This window comes from Tenrec ecaudatus, chromosome 10 (assembly GCF_050624435.1).
Source record: "Tenrec ecaudatus isolate mTenEca1 chromosome 10, mTenEca1.hap1, whole genome shotgun sequence".
NCBI lineage: Eukaryota > Metazoa > Chordata > Mammalia > Afrosoricida > Tenrecidae > Tenrec > Tenrec ecaudatus.
In genome coordinates, this window is record NC_134539.1 from 61,848,517 (window position 1) to 61,867,541 (window position 19,025).

Sequence of the window (19,025 nt, forward strand, 5' to 3'; positions counted from 1 at the left end):
TTTCTGTAAAGCTTTATTTGGGGCTGTATTTACATGGATTAGTCCCTTTTCACGCTAAGAAGGAATCTGTTCACAGCCAAAGCCTTAGTTCTGGTTGTACAAAAAGCATCCACAATTATTCACCAGCAGACAATGACCATATTGTGGATTTACAAAAAACCCACCCCAGCCATGGAAAGATCTGTTCTTGCTGCACAAAACAATAGAAGAAAAATCTTATCAAGCATTCAAGAGAAAGCAAACAAAGCAAGCCCACTGTGAACTTGATGAAGATGTCAAGCTCCTTTAAAATATATATATATAAATCAACAAAGAGGGGTTTTCTTGTAAAGTCTTGGGAGTGAGACTTTTTCTACTCTGAGTTTCCCTTTCTGGTTAAACACAGTCAGTAGCAGCAAGATATTGACAGCCAAGACCAGCAAATGCTGCCATTTTCTAAGCACACTTTCAGACACTTTTTAAAATGCACAATGCAAAAAAAGGCTTCCCTTTCCAAACATGCCCAGTGCAAATGCCAGGCAAATCATTTTCAAGCTAGCACCATACTACACAGGCTCTTTCAGTCCAGGCAAAATTCTTGTCCCAATTTCTAAGGAGCATTGGCTACCTCTCCAAGCGCTAACTGAAAAATTCCTACCAAAATAGGCCAATGGATTTCATTAAGCCATACTTGCAACAGACTTCTGCATTGGACACCCATGAAGTCTTAGAGAATCTGTTTCTTTGGGGTGGGTTTGAATGATGGCCCCAGTCACAGAAACACACATTCACTGGGAATATTTTATGTTTGTAAGGGGAGGCCGTCACAGCTGCTCCAAAGGCTAGTTCCAGCCTCAAGTGCAGGGCACAGCTGTCTAACAAGACAGAAAGGAGGACAAATACAAAGAATTTCTCCCACCAAGAAGTCTTTGGGTAGAAAGTTTCCATTTTCTGTAAGCTGATAGGAGCAAACAAAATAAGAAAGTAAAACGTAATCAGTGATAGCATCCCCAAAATGGAATTATTTATAAGTAAGTGATGGTACTTTAACTCATTCATGAGTAAAATACAACACTCTAATGTTTATTTGTTATTCTCGGAAAATGGTTCCCCTTAAGGCTTCTTACCAATTTGGATTTAGGAAAACACCATACTTTCTAGTCTAATTTACCTTGGGCTCAGCCCTTTCCTTGTTCTTTCACTAGCCCGCCGACCCAACATCAAGAAAGGGGGTCACTATCAAAGATTTGTTTTTAAAAGTTCATAAAACTGAGAGTCGTCTTATTTGTCTTCTTTTAAAAGGGACTGAGTTTGTATGTATAGTAACAGAGAATTGGGTTCATCACACTAAGAAAGTCTTAGGCAGCCATCAAAAGGTGACAGCAATGGACATGGTAAACAGAAGTGAAGGTCTTCCTTTTTCTGCCTCTCCACCGCACATCAGCTGCAACTACATCAGATGGGAATCTTCAGAACTTAGATGTGTGGTTATGATGGTGGTGATTTTATTCTTCCAGTCACAGTCTATACAGCATTCTTACTGTGGTACTCACAGTAAGACAATTCTGGCCAGTGGCCCCAACAAGACGAGGGCAAACACATCCAAAAGCACAGGCAGCACCAGTTGCCCCAGTGGTTTGCCTTCTTTAAACCAGGAAGCCTATGATCCCTGAGAAAATTAGGATGGCACTAGGGGAACCCGAACACAAAGTAGGAAGTACTTAACCGCCTCACCAGCTTCTAGGAGGAACGAGATTAGGGCACAGCTATACTCAGCGGCGATTCAAATGTAAATGCTCCGCTTCCTCTCAAACAAAGATAAACTCCCTCAGAGTTAATAGTTTCTCCCCCAGAGATTCATCTCTCTTTTCAATTTAGAGGTATGTTTTGGAGAATAGGAAGAAACACATGGTAGGGCTTAAAGCAAAACCTTTTAACTTCTTTGCCATGAAAGCTGCAGACTAAAGGACATTCCCTTTACTAACCCTTCCAGCACTTGTCAAACTCGCGCCCTGACAGCTCTGCCACTGCAGTCATGTTTGGGTTCCTAACAAGTTAAAAAAAAAAAAATCAAATACTTCGGTTGTACTAAATGATATCACCATCTTCCTTGAACACCACGTGAGAATTTATGCTGCTTTTGCAAACTGTTGAAGGAAGCACTCCCTAGGGAGAAATAACTTTTGGCACATTACACTGCAAAGCTAAAGTTACAAAAGCAAGCTAAAATCTCCGTTTCGTCGCACATATATTCTCTCTCACACGTGCACACACACTCTCTCCCCAGGACATAACCATAGGTCCATCATCAGAGGCTGCCTTGAGAGCCCCTGACTTTAAGCTCATACTACGTGTATGAGGTTATTGGGGCGGGGTGGTGGTGGGAGCTTTTCCATTTCACTAAAAATAAACAAAACTCCATACTGCTTCACTCCACAACAGAGAATCTTTGTCCTGAGTGTCAAAGACTCTCCGGTCATCCAAGCTATGAAAAGTAATATAGCTGCTCCTTTGCGTCGGCATGGAAACAATGATAAGATGCGACAGGAAAAAGGGGGAACGGGCACTGTTCATTATCTTAGCAGTGTCTTTAATCCACACAGCAAGCCTGACAGAGAAGCATTAGCAAACGCTATTTGACCGTGGGGAGAAAAACCTCAACCAAAGAGATGAATGACTGCCCCAAGGTCAAATGGCTAGGAGTTAGGTTGCAGAGCCAGAATTTGGATCCAAGGCTAAAGCTCTTGCCACTGCACCCACTGCTTGTGCTAGAGGAGAGAGTTGGGACAGGGATTTTAGTGAGACCAAGTCCCATGACGCCAGACCACCAAGCTGTTTCCCAGCTCAGTGGCAGCAGCAAATACAGAAAAATGCAGAAAGTCTGAGCTGCAGCAGAGGCCTAGGGTAAATGCCTCATTGTACTCTGGGGAGTCTGATGGACACTTACTAAATTGAGAGGAAAAGGCATTCCTCTCCGAGTGAAATCAATGTGTGCTCACGTTCCTTTAAACTTTTCATCTTGGGCACATACGCTTCTGGAAAAGGCAAAATAGCATCTTCCAGAAAAAGAGTGCAGGAGAAAAACCGCTTCCTCTAACATAAATGCCCTGGCCTGTAGGTTCTCCCCAAGGATTTCCATGAAAAAAAACAGAAAATATCAAATTGCGCAGCTATTCAACCCACTGAAAGTGGGGTATTTATTGACAAAACAGCAGAGAACAACCAAAATGCCAAGGTTCTTTGCATTAAGTGGAAGTTGTGTCAACTCAGGTCATTCATCCAGCAAATGTGCCCTGAATGTCCAATGTGTATCAGCCACTGCACTGGGTGCTGAGGGCGCATTGGGCAATCCAGGAGACACTCATGTCTGCCATCATGAAGCTGACATTCTCAGACACGGAGAGCACACAGGGCCCCTTAAAGGCAATCAGAATCCACATGAAGTCATCTCTGTGGTAGACAGGACTTTGTCCATGCTTCTCCTGCCTGGGATGCCCTCACCCATCACCAGCACCTACTGTACAGGTGGGCTTGTAATAAATATTTCTGAATGAACAAATCTTTCAAAATACAAAGGGGAAAATGTTGCTATGGTCAGCCTTAAAGCTCAACTAAAACTGTGCCTAGACATGAGCTTTTACTGGGCGGGCAGCCCAGAGAAGCCCAAAGAAGACTCGAGTCACCACCATCATCACAGCAAACACAAGAGAAAGGAGGGTGCCTTCGTCCAGGGTCCACCCCAGGGAGTAAAGCCTTTAAAAGACCTAATTGGACTCTCCAAGGCTGTTGGAGGCAAGAAAGAAATCTGAGCAAGCCTTCCCAAAGGCCTTTGGCTTATAACTGCCTTGAGATGGGGTCCAGGGCCCTGTGAGCAACCCGCAGAATGAACGCTTATGCAGGAGAAACAGGGGACGCCCCTCAGTCCAGGCTTCTGAGGTGCCTTGCGTTCTAGTTCAAAGAGTCAGAACAAACAAATGCAACTTAGCTTTCTGTAATAATCATTCAAATTGAGAGAAATGTTTTAAATGTTGCTGAAATATTAGTATTTAAGGTTGTGTTAGTATTTAAAGCAATGCTTTAAATATTGTTTGGTGGTTCCTCACAATAACCCCCTACAGTATTACCATCATCACCCTTTCTAGTTCGAAAACCTAAGAGACCGAGCCCCAAATCACACAGCTATGTAACTCATCAGTGCCAGACCCAGAACTTGAGCCCAGAGGGCCTGGAGGATACACACCACGCAAATAAGGGGAGTTTGCTAAGTGTGGTGTTTTGTTGTTGTTGTTTTGTTTGGGGAGAAGACGGAAGTGAGGAATGCTATGGGAAAGTAGTAGGAAAATGGAAGAAAAGTTTTTGCTTAGCTGGATTTTCTACTTAATTGAAAGCCATGGCGAAAATATTTTCCATTTCGATTTTTGTCACAAGCCTTTCCCAAACAGTTGAGTCAATTGCCCTTTCAAACTAAGCACAACAGAACCAACTAAAGGAAATTTCCTTTGATATTCCAGAAGTCAGTTCCATCATTCTCGAGTATCAGTGATAATTACACAGCACTGTTGAGGCCAGTATACACTCACCATAGACGGACTGTACTCCAGGTTCTTAAAACCTGAGTTTTAAGAAACTCCTGAGACCAACTTAGTCTCTTGGCAACTGATTCTTCCAAGTAAACAATTTAAATAAAAACTCAGGTAGTTGAGAATTGGTAATTAAGTTTTTGGTAATGTTTAACTATGACACACAACTGAAAGAGAATATGTATGTTGATCATTTTAAATCATTCATGTAGGGAACCGATTAAAAGGATCTACATGTAACCTCCTCCCTGGGGGATGGACAACAGAAAAGTGGGTGAAGGGAGATGCCAGACAGTGTAAGATATAACAAAATAATAATAATTTATAAATTATCAAGGGTTGATGAGGGAGGGGAAGAGGGAGTGGGGAGGGACGGCTGAAAAATGAAAAGCTGACACCAAAGGCTCAAGTAGAAAGCAAATATTTTGAGAATGATGAGGGAAACAATTGTACAAATGTGCTTGACACAATGGCTGGATGGATGAATTGTGATAAGAGTTGTACGAGCCCCAATAAAATGATTTTTTTAATCATTCATATGTTTAAAGTGTGATACTCTACGAACAAAATTGATCCCACAGGTTTTGCATATTTTCTATCCATTCAGACAGTTTTCTTTTCAGCAAGGAAGTTTCCTATCTTCATCCGACCATTATCCTAGAAATTAAACTCCTTAACAAATGAATTCACATTAATTCTATCAGAAAGAAGAGTTACTCTCAGAACAGTATCACAATTACAGGAAGCTTTGCAGTTTGCTTGTTGGGATCATGTAATCTGAGTTTTGTTTGTTTGTTTTTATAGTGTTAAACTAAGTAACTCTAGATATTGTCTAATTGGTACAGTTATGGTATTAGGTACTTTAATACATATTGTCTGTAATTTATAAATCAACATGCCCAAGTAGATGGAAGTCTCAAACAATGAGAAAACTAGAATTCTGTTTCAGTCACTTTCCCAAGGTCAAACAATTAGTAAGTGACAAAAGAAATCTGAACCCCTCCTTCCTCTGATTTCAAAGCCATTACATTGTTTTTATTACAAATTATCCACAAAGATACTTAGTGACATTTTAATAATCTAGACAGCACATTCTTAGCACGTCTTTCCCCCTCAGATTAGGCTTCATGGCAGGAGGAAGTTCTAATGTGCTAGAGCACATTACTGTTACGGAAAAGCCTTCAAGTAGACTGCATGTCTGCAATGAAACACAGAGAGAAACAAAATGTATTCTGAAATAATTCCAAACTATGTTCAAAAGCTGAAATATACTGTTCTACTGGTTTAAAATGAGTCTTCCCAACACTTAAAGTGTAAGGTCCAGTTCCTATTTTATAGACTGTTCCCTCCAATTTCTAGAATTGAGCATGGGGTCATTATGAGTCTAATCAATTTGATGGCACAAAGTTTGGATTTGTTTTGAGCAAACTGTCAAACTTAAGAGTACTCAAAAAGCAGGTGAGCACAGAATTCTCTTGGTAGCAGAGTGGTTTACACATTGCTAACAGTAAGTCAGCGATTGAAACCCACCAGCAGTTCTTTGGGAAAAAGATGTGGCTACCTTTCTGTGAAGATTTAAAGTCTCAGAAACCCAAAGGGGCAGTTCTACTCTGTCCTACAAGGTCACTAACAGTCAGAAGCAATTTGATGGCAGTGAGACAGAGTTGTCTTGTGAACCAACAATTCGACGTATGACAGTAAGACCTCAAACTTCTAGGCAATTGGTTTACTATGCACCTTTTTGAGAAAGCTGAACATCTAGTTTTTAATTACTGGAACTTTACCTCAATCACTTGAGCTATAAAATCTTCTCCCAAGCCTAACTATTGATTTGAAGAGAGTATTTTGAATATAGCATTTCCTTGATTGTTGACGTGGGTATCTGGTCTGAGTGTTCAGCATCCATTGTCCCTTCCTCCGAGGAGCAGTTTCAGATTGTTCTCTAGGATCTACCCTTCCTCAGGCTCACACTGTCAGATACGGGTGGCCCTAGAGAGCCCATACTCCCTGCCTACAGTCATCATCAGAGAGAGTCAGTCACCCACCAGAGACACAGTGGGATGGGCATAAGACCTACACAAGAACTGCCACAGCCAACCCAAGGACTATGGTTCAAAACACTACACGAGAAGCATGGTTCTCACCAGGGTCGCTACTGGAAGACTTAGCCTTGGAGTCATTAGTAGGTGCCTTTGCCATCATGCACGGAGCATGTGCCTAGAAATGAACCCAACACAAGACAGCCAAAAGATAAAAACACACGGGGCCTTCAAAAAAGCTGTGGGGAAAACGGAATTAAAAGATAAAGGAAGTTTTCCACAAACTTTCAAAAATGCGTTTGAAGTGATTCTGCAAAATCCAAAGCCGGTTTTCCCATTGGGCTTTTTCAGCTCTTGTTGTTAAGTGCCGTCAAATCTGTTCTAACTGATACAACACTATGCACAACAGGATGGAACACTGGCTGGTCCACAGGTGTCCTTATGTTTGAGACCACTGTTGATGCCACTGTGCCAAGTCGCCTCAACGAGGGTCTTTTTCTTTTCCGCGGCCCCTCGAGTTCACCAAACATGATGGCCTTCTCAGGAACTGGCCCCTCCTAACAACACGTCTTGCCATGCTTGCTTTTGAGTTCTTTAGTACAGAGAGCCAGTAAATGCTCTTTCTTTGGCACAAGTCAGATTTAGTGGGGTTTCTGCCACTTGCAGCAACAACAAAAAATACCAGCTAATCAGTTCCATGGTTTTATGTCATCAACATGAGCAATATAAAAAAGGGAAATCTTCAGAGTGTGCCTAACCATGTAGGACAGAAATGAAAGGCTTTCCCAGGAATAAAGAACATGACTATTAAAAAAAATAAGAACATGACTATTAATGCTGGCATTGGGAAAAATCTACGTTGGCTAGTTACTTTACTTCCTATTTTTAGCCCTGTTAGATTGGCAGCAGGTGCAGAGAGTGGAGTTCTACACAAACATGAACTCTTACCTTAAGCAAGTGGTTCTCAACCTTCCTAAGGCCATGACCCTTTCACACAGTTCCTCATGTTGTGGTGACCCCAACCATAACATTATTTTCACTGGGGGTCGCGACCCACAGGTTGAGAACCACTGCCTTAAGCCAAAATACTATGCGTCAATTGAAAATTACAAAAGCTTCCAATTGTTAAGAACCTTACATGTCCTGTGTACTATATGTGCCCATGTGATCCTTGTAATCTCATAATTCATTGAAAAAAAATGAGGCCCTGAGATTCTGAGGCATTTGAGGAAAATTAAAACTAACAGAATCAACTGGCTCACTGCTCTGATGGGTTTTATCATTTAGCACATCAATGAGTACCTCGGTAGCTAGAAGGCAAGGGCCGGCCCTGTGAACCCGAGACACATAAAGAAAAACTACCCACTCATGCACAACAGACGTTGTGACATTTCCTCTGTATCAGAATCTGCACCCAGATGGCCACTAGCTTGCACACTTCAGGAACAAGAAGAAATCTGAGTTCGCTTTCATCGAACTAAGAAGCATTAATTAAGAAAAGAACATACAAGATTCACCTTCTGTTACCTTCCAAAGCAACAAACTCTTTCTACATTACCAATTTCATATACTAACAAGTGCAAATGAAAAGCAAGATATGCAATTAGCATATGATCCAAAATGTGATCTCAGAAGAGGAATGCAACCTGGGAGATCACAGTGGGGGGGGGCGTGTCTTAAACATGTTCCTCATTTTTTAAAAATCGAGTGGTGAGTACATAGGCACTTTCACTTCTTCTTTAAGATGTGTCTGCACATACATACACACCAGATGCTTTGGATCTGCTTTGGCAGTTTTCAAAAATTTCTTCAAAGAAAAGAGTCAGACCGGAGTTCAAATCACAACTTGGTCCCCCTTTTGGATAAGTCGCACACATCCTACCTTTAAGCTTGAATTGTTCAAATGCATACTGAAAGTCTACTGATTGCCAGGAACTGTGCCAGCTGCTGGCAAAGAAGGTGCAAGCAAGACATGCCGCCTGCCCGCAGGGAGCCTATCTAAAACCGCTTCAGGTGGTAGGGGGTGGGGGGGATGGACAGGCAAGAGCTTTGTCATACAAGTTCTCACTACGTTCACCCTTTGTTTAAAGAAATAATTTTCATTTTAAGCAAACTTGTAAAAAGAAAAACATATCATTCTCAATGCTACTCTGTACAATGAGATGATATTCTACATCTCTAAGCCAAATAAGTTTTGGGAGTTGGTTTGTTTTTTTTTGTTGTTGTTTTAACTAGCATGTCTAGCACTTAGAATCTGGGGAAATTACAAAGATTTCAAAAACATTCCATGCATTTTGAGTGAGTAGTGTTTGTCCCTCCTGCACTGCTGACAATCAGGGTCCATTCCTGAGTTTGCCCCTGAGAGGGGTTCATTTGCACTGGTGAATGCAAATGAAGAAAGATAATGAAAAGTTAAAGTGACAGAGAAAACTCGGGGAAAAATTACAAGTAACACGTGTGTGATTCCGTCAAAGAAAACCAACCCAGCTCTGATTCCCCACATCATTTCAGTTACAGGTGAGACTAGCCAGAGAGTTTTTCCAAGATGCCTTCTAAGTGAAGTTCAACTCCTGCTCCAGCAGCACAGTGGTTGTCCAACCTGGGGCAAGGAAATTAATCTATGCCTCAGTTTACTCAAAAATAAAATCCATCGTGGAGGGTTGTTACGGGATTTAACAAAGTTGGCACTAAGCAACTGACATATAATTAGGATCAATAAAAGTTACCTATTTCACTACCATCCCTCAAGCTAGCGGTGATTTATTACTATTATATTTACTGAAAAAAGTTAAGATGATAAATGTAGTTAACCTCTCTCAATAATATTTTCATTTGGGCTAAGACTTTACTTTCACCCCACCATACTACCTCTAAGCTCTAAGGAGAAAGCAATGAACAGTTGTTGTTTGCCTTGAGTCCTTTTTAAAATAATTATCTAACACTGTGGAGCACCCACTGTGACCACAGGATCCGGCTAAGCTCTTCCGCCCCAGTTATAGTCCTGTAAAACAAAAGCTAAAAGTTTAGAGTAGTAAATCTACTAAGACAGACATGTGGACAGAGATTTAAGAGAGATTTTAAGCAATTTTAATTTTTTTACGTTACTGGTTAACACCCAGGTAGTTGGAAAATTCAACTATGTCAGAGTTCCCACATTTTCTCAACTTGTCTATCTCTTCTTTTCAAAAGAGACCATGGGGCTGCAGCATTAACAACAACAACAACAACAACAACGCTGAGGGATTGGGGGTGGGGGAGACAGAAGGCGGAAGCTGACTTGCTGAGAAGCCCTGAAGAACCTGATGCTGCCATTCTCCAGGGCTCAGCGTCTGCCCAGGGACAGTGCCCACGGCTGGCGGAGTTTCAGCTGGGCCAGCACCATCTGATCATGGGACCTTACAGGCTGATCCTTCTTGCAAGAGCACCCTCTTCCAAGACCACTAAATTCCACTTGGGGCGCGCTCCGAACTTTAGAAGATAGTCTTTCCTGTATGTCTGTTTGTCTGAGATCTCTACGGGCGGGCTCTTGTACCAATATGTAAGTTAAGAGTACAATAACTGGAATATAGTATAAAAGCACACATAAAGGTAAAGATCAAAATCTACTCAAAACTATCCATCTTCTTGGATGCATTAGAATTGCATACCTATGCTTTACACAATGGATGTATGTATGGACTGTGATAAGACTTGTATGAGCCCCTAATAAAATGATTAATAAAAAAAATTTTTTTAATTGCATACCTAACTACTGAGTGTTACCGAGTGCTGTACATGAAAACATTCGGCATTACTTACAAAAGAAGAATCCTGGACACAACCTAAATATGTAATTATATACAGTTAAGATATAGAAACATGGTACAACATCACCAAAAAAAAAAAAAGAATGATTCTTAGCATGGTATACTAATAATTTGGGGGAATATATAATGATGGACTCACTGGGGGATAAGGAAAATAAATACATATACAAGAGGGCTTCAAAAAGCTTGTAGGAAAATGGAAATTAAAAGACAATGGAATTGTTCCACTAACTTTTTGAAGCCCCTAGTAGCATGAACTCAGAAAAAACTGGTATGCATTTTGTTTATATACACACACACAGAGGAATATACAATTGACAGGACTAAGGAATCAATATTTTTCTTTTTTTCATCATTTATTTTAAAATTTTATACATATTCAAGAATTGCTTCTGAAATATGATAGGGGGAAACAGCTACTAAAAATGTAAATATAAAAAGAAAAACAAAACACCAGGCTACTCTGTCAATATGTATTTGAATAACTTGAAGAAAAAGGAATTTAGTACTTAAAAAAATTACAGTGAATAGGCTGTAATACAAGAAAAATTGTAAGAATAAACTCCCACAGAAGTTTATAGAACAAAATATATACTAAATCCTCCAATTAAAGTCCCATAAAGTAGTTTCAGTGCTTTTTAACCTACCTTCACACAGCAGGGAATTAATCCCTCTAGGGGGATGCAAACACACTTCAAAGAGAAGATTATGCCCAGACACTTAGTCCTATATAGCATAAGGTTTCTACCTAAGTTTGCTCAGCTACTTTGGCACAGATCAGAAAAGCAGACCCCAGGAACAAAGACTGATCTTAAGGCAGATTCTTTACAATCATCTAAAATGGCAAAAGTAATGTATTAAATAATATCAGAAAAGGGCAATATAGTACATTTTATTAAAAACAAATAAGAAGGTTGGAGAAGTAGGCAAAAAGTACCTAAAGATTAAATATTAAATGGTAACTTATGTGCTGATAAGAGCAACCAGGAAATCTACAAATTCCCAAAGAAAGTTGGTGGTACCATCAGTTTGGTTTGTGTGCCCAAATACTCTTTGCACAATCTTTGTTCTATTCAGCGCTAATGTCTAAGTTGAACTGAGAGATCACACATTCCTGCAATGGGAGTCACTAAGAGAAGGCTCTTTACAGCATGAGACTTATGAGGGATAGTTTAGAATACATGTCTTCAAAAGTACAGAAATTGAAAGAAATAAATGGGGTGGGGAGAATAGTCTTCAAAGTATTTATTGGCGTACACACTTATATCTCTCACATCTGTCACCTTTCTAGTTTTTAGGCAAATTTTATAGAGTATAATTTAAAGTACCTAATCATTTTATTGACTGTTTTTAAAAGAACAGTACAAAACTCTGACATTCAATTTGATTTTGCTTTCTACTTTTTAAGAATCCTATACTCAAGTTTAGCATTTTAATTTTTCAGAATGTAAATCATCTAGTAAAAATTAAATTCCTTGCTAGATTAAAGAACTAAATGTGAAACACAAAACTATAAATCTTTTAGAGGAAAGTATCTTCCTATCCCTATGGTAGAAAAGATATTGATAATTGACACTTAAAATCAAGACTTTTGACCAGCAAAGAAACTATAAAGAAAATGAAAGACCAACCACTAAGTGAAAGAAGATATTTGCAATACATATACCAGAGGACTAATATCAAGAATATGTAAAGAATATGTAAAGAATCCCTTAAAAATCAATGAGGAAAGGGTAGAAAGCTAGATTGAAAAAAATGAGCAAGAGCCTTTCTTTAATGGGCACTTCATACAAGAAGATGTCCAAGAGGCCACAAGGCATGTGGAAAGGTGTTCAATGCCATTAGTCATCAAAAACTGCAAATTATGAGGCCGTACTATCATCCAATAAGCAAATCAGCAAATTACACAAGGGGATGAAGTTGTAGAGCAATAAGAACTACCAAACACTCTTAGTGGGAGTGTACACTGGCAAAATCAATTTTGAAAAAGTTTAGCATAATCTAGTAGTGAATCGTGGTTTATAACTGCTGGAAATACATGCTTATGTACATAAGCATTCATGATAAAAAGAGCATAGTATCACTGTTTGAAATAGCCAAAACCTGCAAACAACCTCAAATGTTACCAACAACAGAATGGATAAGTCAATTGTGACACAATCCTACAATATATTCTAGAGCAATAGACATGCATGTACAACAGTTAGAACGGCATGGAAGGCTCTTAGAAATATAATTTCCCAAAAAAGCAACAAAAACATAGAGCAATTCTATTTCTATAAGGCTAAAAACAGGTAAAACAAAATTATATATTTTTAATGAGGAATACATATGTAGCAAAACTGTAGTAGAGTAAAATAATGATTCTCATAAAAGTATGAAAGCAGTTGCCTCTGGTGAACAAGAAGGAAAGACCATTCAGTTGCTGACCAAACCCATCTCTGGGGCATTTTGAAGTTGTGGTATAAACACAATCAGAAAACATACCATTTGAAACTCTGCAATTCAGTAGCATTTAGCATATTCATAGTCATCACCGTTACCTAGTTCCAAAAGCTCAGGGTCGGCTGTGTGGTAAACTGAGAGGCTTGATGAGAATATAATGCAGCTAAGCCCACTGTGCTCATAATTTTGTATCTGGAAAGCCAACTCTGGTGGGGGAAGGCCCTCATGGTTAGGAGATAAATAAAGCTTAATACACATATACAGTACATTCTCATGACTGAACATAAATCCCATAAAGAAATTGTCATAAAAGAGCTACCATAAAAGATGCATCATTCCTGCGTGTTGCTATTCACTGTGCCTGGATGTTATCCGAAGATAAGAGCAATCAGATTCTATTCCCTGTTCCACCCTAATGTGTAGCAAACCCTCCTCCAACATTTCTTTGTGATACTGATCATAGAGAGTTCCTCTGGGGAGGGCTCTGAGACATCCAAGGTCTAGACACTGACTCACTTCATGACCTGTCATCATGCTACTGGTTTGTATTAACCATTCACTATGTTATGTGTTCACTATATTACGTGCATGCCTTTGGAAAGATGTAAGCCCCATGATTATATATGCCCATTGGAAAATACATTCTCTCTCTTGGTCCTGACATAGGGATAAGGAGTCCCTGTGCCCTGCTATCTGTCTATATTATTATTCCATTTCATGACAATTTGACTGTTGGCAGGCGGTACCCTGACAATTTGGACAAGGAATTCTGAGAGCATGGGTATTTCAAGGCATGGCCTATACTGGAAAGGTTCATACTCCATTGACCCTACAGGATCTTTGCCTTGTGGAAAGGAAAGTCAGAGAGGGCCTAAGCAAGGGTCCCTAAAGCACAAGGGCACGACAAAGGTCCCTTCTGCTAGGACCAATAGTCCCTTAAACCTGGACAGCATTGTATTTCTTAACCTGGGCACTAATACACTTTGTAACATTTTGCTAAACTGTCCAGATAAGGCCTATGCATGTCCCCCACCCTGCTCCACCCCAATTAAAAGAACAAACAGACATCACATGCCTGCTGAGATATACACCAATGAGTACACAGTACCACTCTTGAAATATCCATGCAAGGGTTGTATTGTAAAACTGAAAATATATATGTCAAACATGTTGGATAATGGGATAACTAAAAAATCCAATAAAACTCGCTGCTGCCCAGTATGGCTAACTCCCAACACCCCTAAAAGACAGGGTAGAACTACCCCTGTAAATTTCCAAGGCTGTCGGCGTAGAGTAGGCAACCACTGGAGAGGTCTGAGGGGCCGGCCCCAATCCCAACTAGTACGGGGACACCTGCCCCTCCCCCCAAAAGAATTTATTTCAAAGACATTGAATCTGCAGCTCCCAGGGAGGGACAGACCTGATCAGAGCACAGGGGAGCAGATGATGGGGGAGGAGCAGAGAGTGGAGCACATCCTGGCCCACCAGGCTGTGAGGACAATCTTCCCGATTAGAGCAGCCAGTCCACAGAGAGGATCACATGGCCGGCCCCACTATGAGACACGATATCCTCATTGACCCATAGGCCTACAAGGGACAACACTGGAGACACAGTGTGGTAATTGCACCCAATCTGATCCCGCCACACCGAGGTAACACTAAGAATGCGCGACAGAACAGCAAGGGAACAGAGCAGCGAGGTCCCCAGGGAATGCTGAAGGTGGACTTTAGGGTCAGGGCATGGCGCCCCAACAGACTGGACTGGAAAACACTCCTAAAGGTCAACAAACAGTGCTTGAACTAACTACAAGCTTTTCTTTATTGTTGGGTTATGTTTTGGGTTTTTTTTGCCATTGGTTTGTTGTTGTTTTGTTGTATATTGTTGATTAGTTGTGCTCTGCCTTGTTTTTGTGCATGTCATCATCTCCTCAGGTCTGTCTAAATAAGATATGCTGGATGAACAATCTGAAGGAGAAAACAACAGGACCGACAATTCTGGGGGGTACATGGGAGAGGTGGAAGTGGGGGAAAGGTAGTGGTGTTAACAAACCCAGGGACAAGGCAACAACAAGTGATCTAAATCGGTGGTGAGGATGGTATAGGAGGCCTGGTAAGGCATGATCAAGGGCAAAGTAACCAAGAGGAATTACTAAAACCCAATTGAAGACTGAGCATAACAGTGAGACAAGAAGAAAGTCAAATGAAATAGAGGAAAAAGCTAGGAGGCAAAGGACATTTATAGAGGTCTAAATAAAGGCATGCACATAGGCAAATATATTTATATATGAGGATGGGGAAATAGAGCTATGTGCCTATATTTAAAGGCTTACTATTAAAGTAGCAGAAGGACATTGGGCCTCCACTCAAGTACTCCCTCAATGCAAGAATACTTTCTTCTATTAAATTGGCATTCTACGATGCTCACCTTCCCGACACAACCACTGAAGACAAATGAGTGCATAAGCAAATGTGGTGAAAATGCTGATGGTGCCTGGCTATCAAAAGATATAGCGTAGGGAGTTTTAAAGGCTTGAAGGTAAACAAGTGGGCATCTAGCTCAAAAGCAACAAAGCCCACATGGAAGAAGCACACAAGCTTGTGTGATCACGAGGTGTTGAAGGGATCAGGTATCAGGCATCATCAGAACAAAAAAATCATATCACAGAGAATGAGGGGGGAAGTGCTGAGACCCAAAGCCCATTTGTAGGCCACTGGACATCCCCTTACAGAAAAGTCTTGGGAAAGAGAAGAGCCAGTCAGGGTGCGATGTAGCAACGATGAAACACACAACTTTCCTCTAGTTCCTAAATGCTGCCTCCTCCCCCACTATCATGATCCCAATTCTACCTTATAAATCTGGCTAGACCAGAGAATGTACGCTGGTATAGATAGGAACTGGAAACACAGGGAATCCATGGCGGATGATCCCTTCAGGACCAGTAGTGTGAGTGGCAATACTGGGAGGGTAGAGGGAGGGTGGGTTGGAAAGGGGGAACAGAACACAAGGATCTACATGTGACCTCCTCCCTGGGGGACGGATAACAGAAAAGTGGGTGAAGGGAGACGTCTGACTGGGCAAGATATGACAAAATAATAATTTATAAATTATCAAGAGTTCATGAGGGAGGAAGGAGCGGGGAGGAGGGAGAGCAAAAAATTGAGCAGCTGATGCCAGGGGCTTAGTTGGAGAGTAAATCTTTTGAGAATGATGAGGGCAATGAATGTACAAATGTCTTTTACACAATTGATATATGTATGGATTACAATAAGAGTTGTATAAGCCCCTAATAAAACGATTTAAAAAGGGGGGATGGAATGTTCTAAAATTAATTGTAGTCATGATGGTACAATTCTTCTTGATATGATGGAACTAATGAATTGATGATGTGTGAATTAAGCACCAATAAAACTGTAAAAGAAGAAAGTGACCAATCTAGCACTTAAAAAAAGAGAAATTTTCCAAGGCTGTAACTCTTTATGAGAGTAGAAAGAGAAGCAGTCTTTCACCCAGTGAGCTGCTGGTGGTTTCAAATTGCTGACCTTGCCGTCAGCAACTCAATGTGTAAGCATTGTGCCACCAATGGGTTAACAGGTACTCAATCAAAGTTGGTTAGTTTATGATTATTCACATCTAAATGAACAGAAAACAAAGAAATGTATCCAAAGTTTCACAGCCAACTAAAAGCAGAATTACCATTGGGCTCTTGATTTTGCTGTTTCTAATCCAAGTAAATTATTCACCTTACATAAATACCCAAGATGTATGTGTGTGTGTGTGTGTGTGTGTGTGTGTGTGTGTGTGTGTGCGTGCGCCCATATGCACGTACATATACACAAACCTGGGACCAAGAGTTGCTCCCTTACATATGCTTTTAGGGAGAGAACAAAAGAGCACTGGCTCACAAGGTTATTTTTCTCACGAACCAAGAAGTTTAAGTCAAGAAGCAATAGAATCCAGCGACGCCAGAGCCCCTAGGCTTCCTTACCTAAGTCACACTCTATCCAGGAACTAATGTCCAAGCTAGTTCCAAAGCTAAAGTCCAAGGAGGTATTTCCCCCAACTAATCTCTAACCTTCTTTTACCAGAGAACACAAAAAAAATTAAATAAATTCTATTTCAAACACCTCTTTCCAGTCTAGTGACAGAGAATTCCTTTTGTACCATTTTGCATTCATATCCTCATCCTTCATCATTAGCAAAATGACATTATTTCACACAAAATTATTGACTTTTAGTTATCTGTTCAAGATGCAAACCAAGGCCTAATGGAAAATGCCACCCTTCGGGTCCTTTAATGGCAGTAAGTCTTCATTTGAGTTTTTCACTGGGCTTTTATTCTCCGTTCTTCCTAGGTTGATGTTGGCGTGAAGTAAAGGGGAAAGTACTTAAGGACACCTAAAGATAATGCTGGTTTAAAATGTGATTGGCTATCTCATATAGTTAGTAAACACCATGTCACAATCAAACATGCAAATACCTGAATGCTTGCCACCTGTCCCAGAATAGGCCACTTCAACATATACTTCAAATGTGGTCTCCGGATGTTGCCTACAAAAGAAACAGAAGCGTAATTACTGGCAAGGAGAGAGGCAGCATGGTACAGAACATGCAAGCTGTGGCATACAGCAGACCTTGATTATAATCATGAGCTCCACAAATTAATATAGTAGTTTGATGCAAAATACATGCACAATACATGGTTTCTGTTCGGGGGCAAACTGCTCACCCCCCCTCAAATATTAGTGCATTACGTGTGTTATGTGTGTGCATTCTAAGCACATACACATGATACACTCGCGCATTATAAGCAAAAAATACTGTAGCTGTGGAATTTCAGCCAAGTGAACTTCAGCAATTTATGTCTGCCAACTCTATAAAATAAGACAAGCTACCCAGAAGGGGCACAACCTCTAGCATGGAGTAGGCTCGGCATTAGTATGACTTTGCAGGTGTTCTGTTTTAAGAGTGCTACGGTTGAATCTGCAAAGTCACAGGTGGAATTCTAAGGAAACTTGGATCAAGCTATGCGGGCACAAAGAAGCCCTAGCCGTGTTTGACAATAAAGTATTCACATTTACAGCTTAGGCAGCTTTAATGACCACAGGAGAAGTAGGAGCCTGCTCTCACCAGACTACTGGACAGCTGTGTGGCTCTAACGTACTGTTAGCATAGAGGAGGCTTAGCCCATATGGGCAACGCGTGTTCATTACTATGTTCTTGCCTTTTTCTTTCATAGAGATTCCATAAGAATTTTTTTTAATTTTAAAAAGATCATAGCACTGACTTAATGCTAACACTTGTTAATTCTAGATAATGAGAGCATGAGGGTCTTACATGCTAACTTTAGATTTTCTTTTACTTTAATTCCAAAATTACAATAAAGAAGACACTATTTTTAAATGAAATGAAATCCATTGAGCAGATGAAACCATTACACTTTCAAATGTCTACACCTAAATTCTACTTCACACCTGAAAGCAAAAGTTGGATAAGAAATGTTCTAAGTTGCCTAATCAGACTTAAGAGTTACCGTATATACTAGTGTATAAGTTGAGATTTTAAGCACATTTTTAATGCAGTTTTTGTGGTAAAATTAGGTGCCCCAGCTGATATTCGGGTCAGCTTATACTCAAGTATATATGGTAAGTGAAATGGAATAAATACCCTTGACTTTACCCAGTAGACTCTACTTTTCCAAGCTACTGTATCTCCTGCATCATCCTTCATCCTGACTGTAACCCTATGAGGGGGAGAAACCAAGCACTGCCTTCACAATTTAAGTGAGCAAGCTGAGGAAAGCAAGTCTAAGGGACCTGCTTGTGGTCCCACAGCGAGTTAGAAACAGCGCCAGGACGAGAGCTCACACCTCCTGGCCCTGTCTCTCAATCCTGAGATGGATCTTTTCCCTCCAAAATTTAATCTCTCTCATGGATAGCATCTTATCACATCTTGGCAGCATTGTGTTGCCTTGCTAACTGCCATGGAGTTGTTGCTGCCACCACCACTACCCACCTCCTAAAAAACCCCTGCACATCTGAATGCTCTGCTACCCAGTTCTGTATCGCACCCTTCCTACCCTGTGGATCCGGCCTTTGCGATTCATAGAGTTTTCACTGGATAACTTTGGAAAGGAGATGCCCAACTTCCTTCCAGTCCATCAAACTCTAGAAATTCT

The 19,025-nt window shown here is 40.6% G+C and overlaps 1 protein-coding gene across 9 annotated transcripts in view; it reads right to left on the bottom strand.

The window, feature by feature from the left end:
- The window catches only part of DENND1A (DENN domain containing 1A), a 598,491-nt gene that overhangs the window by 517,088 nt on the left and 62,378 nt on the right, over positions 1-19,025 (bottom strand). For all 9 annotated transcript variants that reach the window (XM_075560476.1, XM_075560471.1, XM_075560469.1 and 6 more), the window contains exon 2: positions 17,328-17,398. In XM_075560476.1, coding sequence (XP_075416591.1) covers positions 17,328-17,369 — 42 coding nt within the window. In that variant the 5' untranslated portion in view covers positions 17,370-17,398. The remainder of the gene's footprint in view (positions 1-17,327; positions 17,399-19,025) is intronic.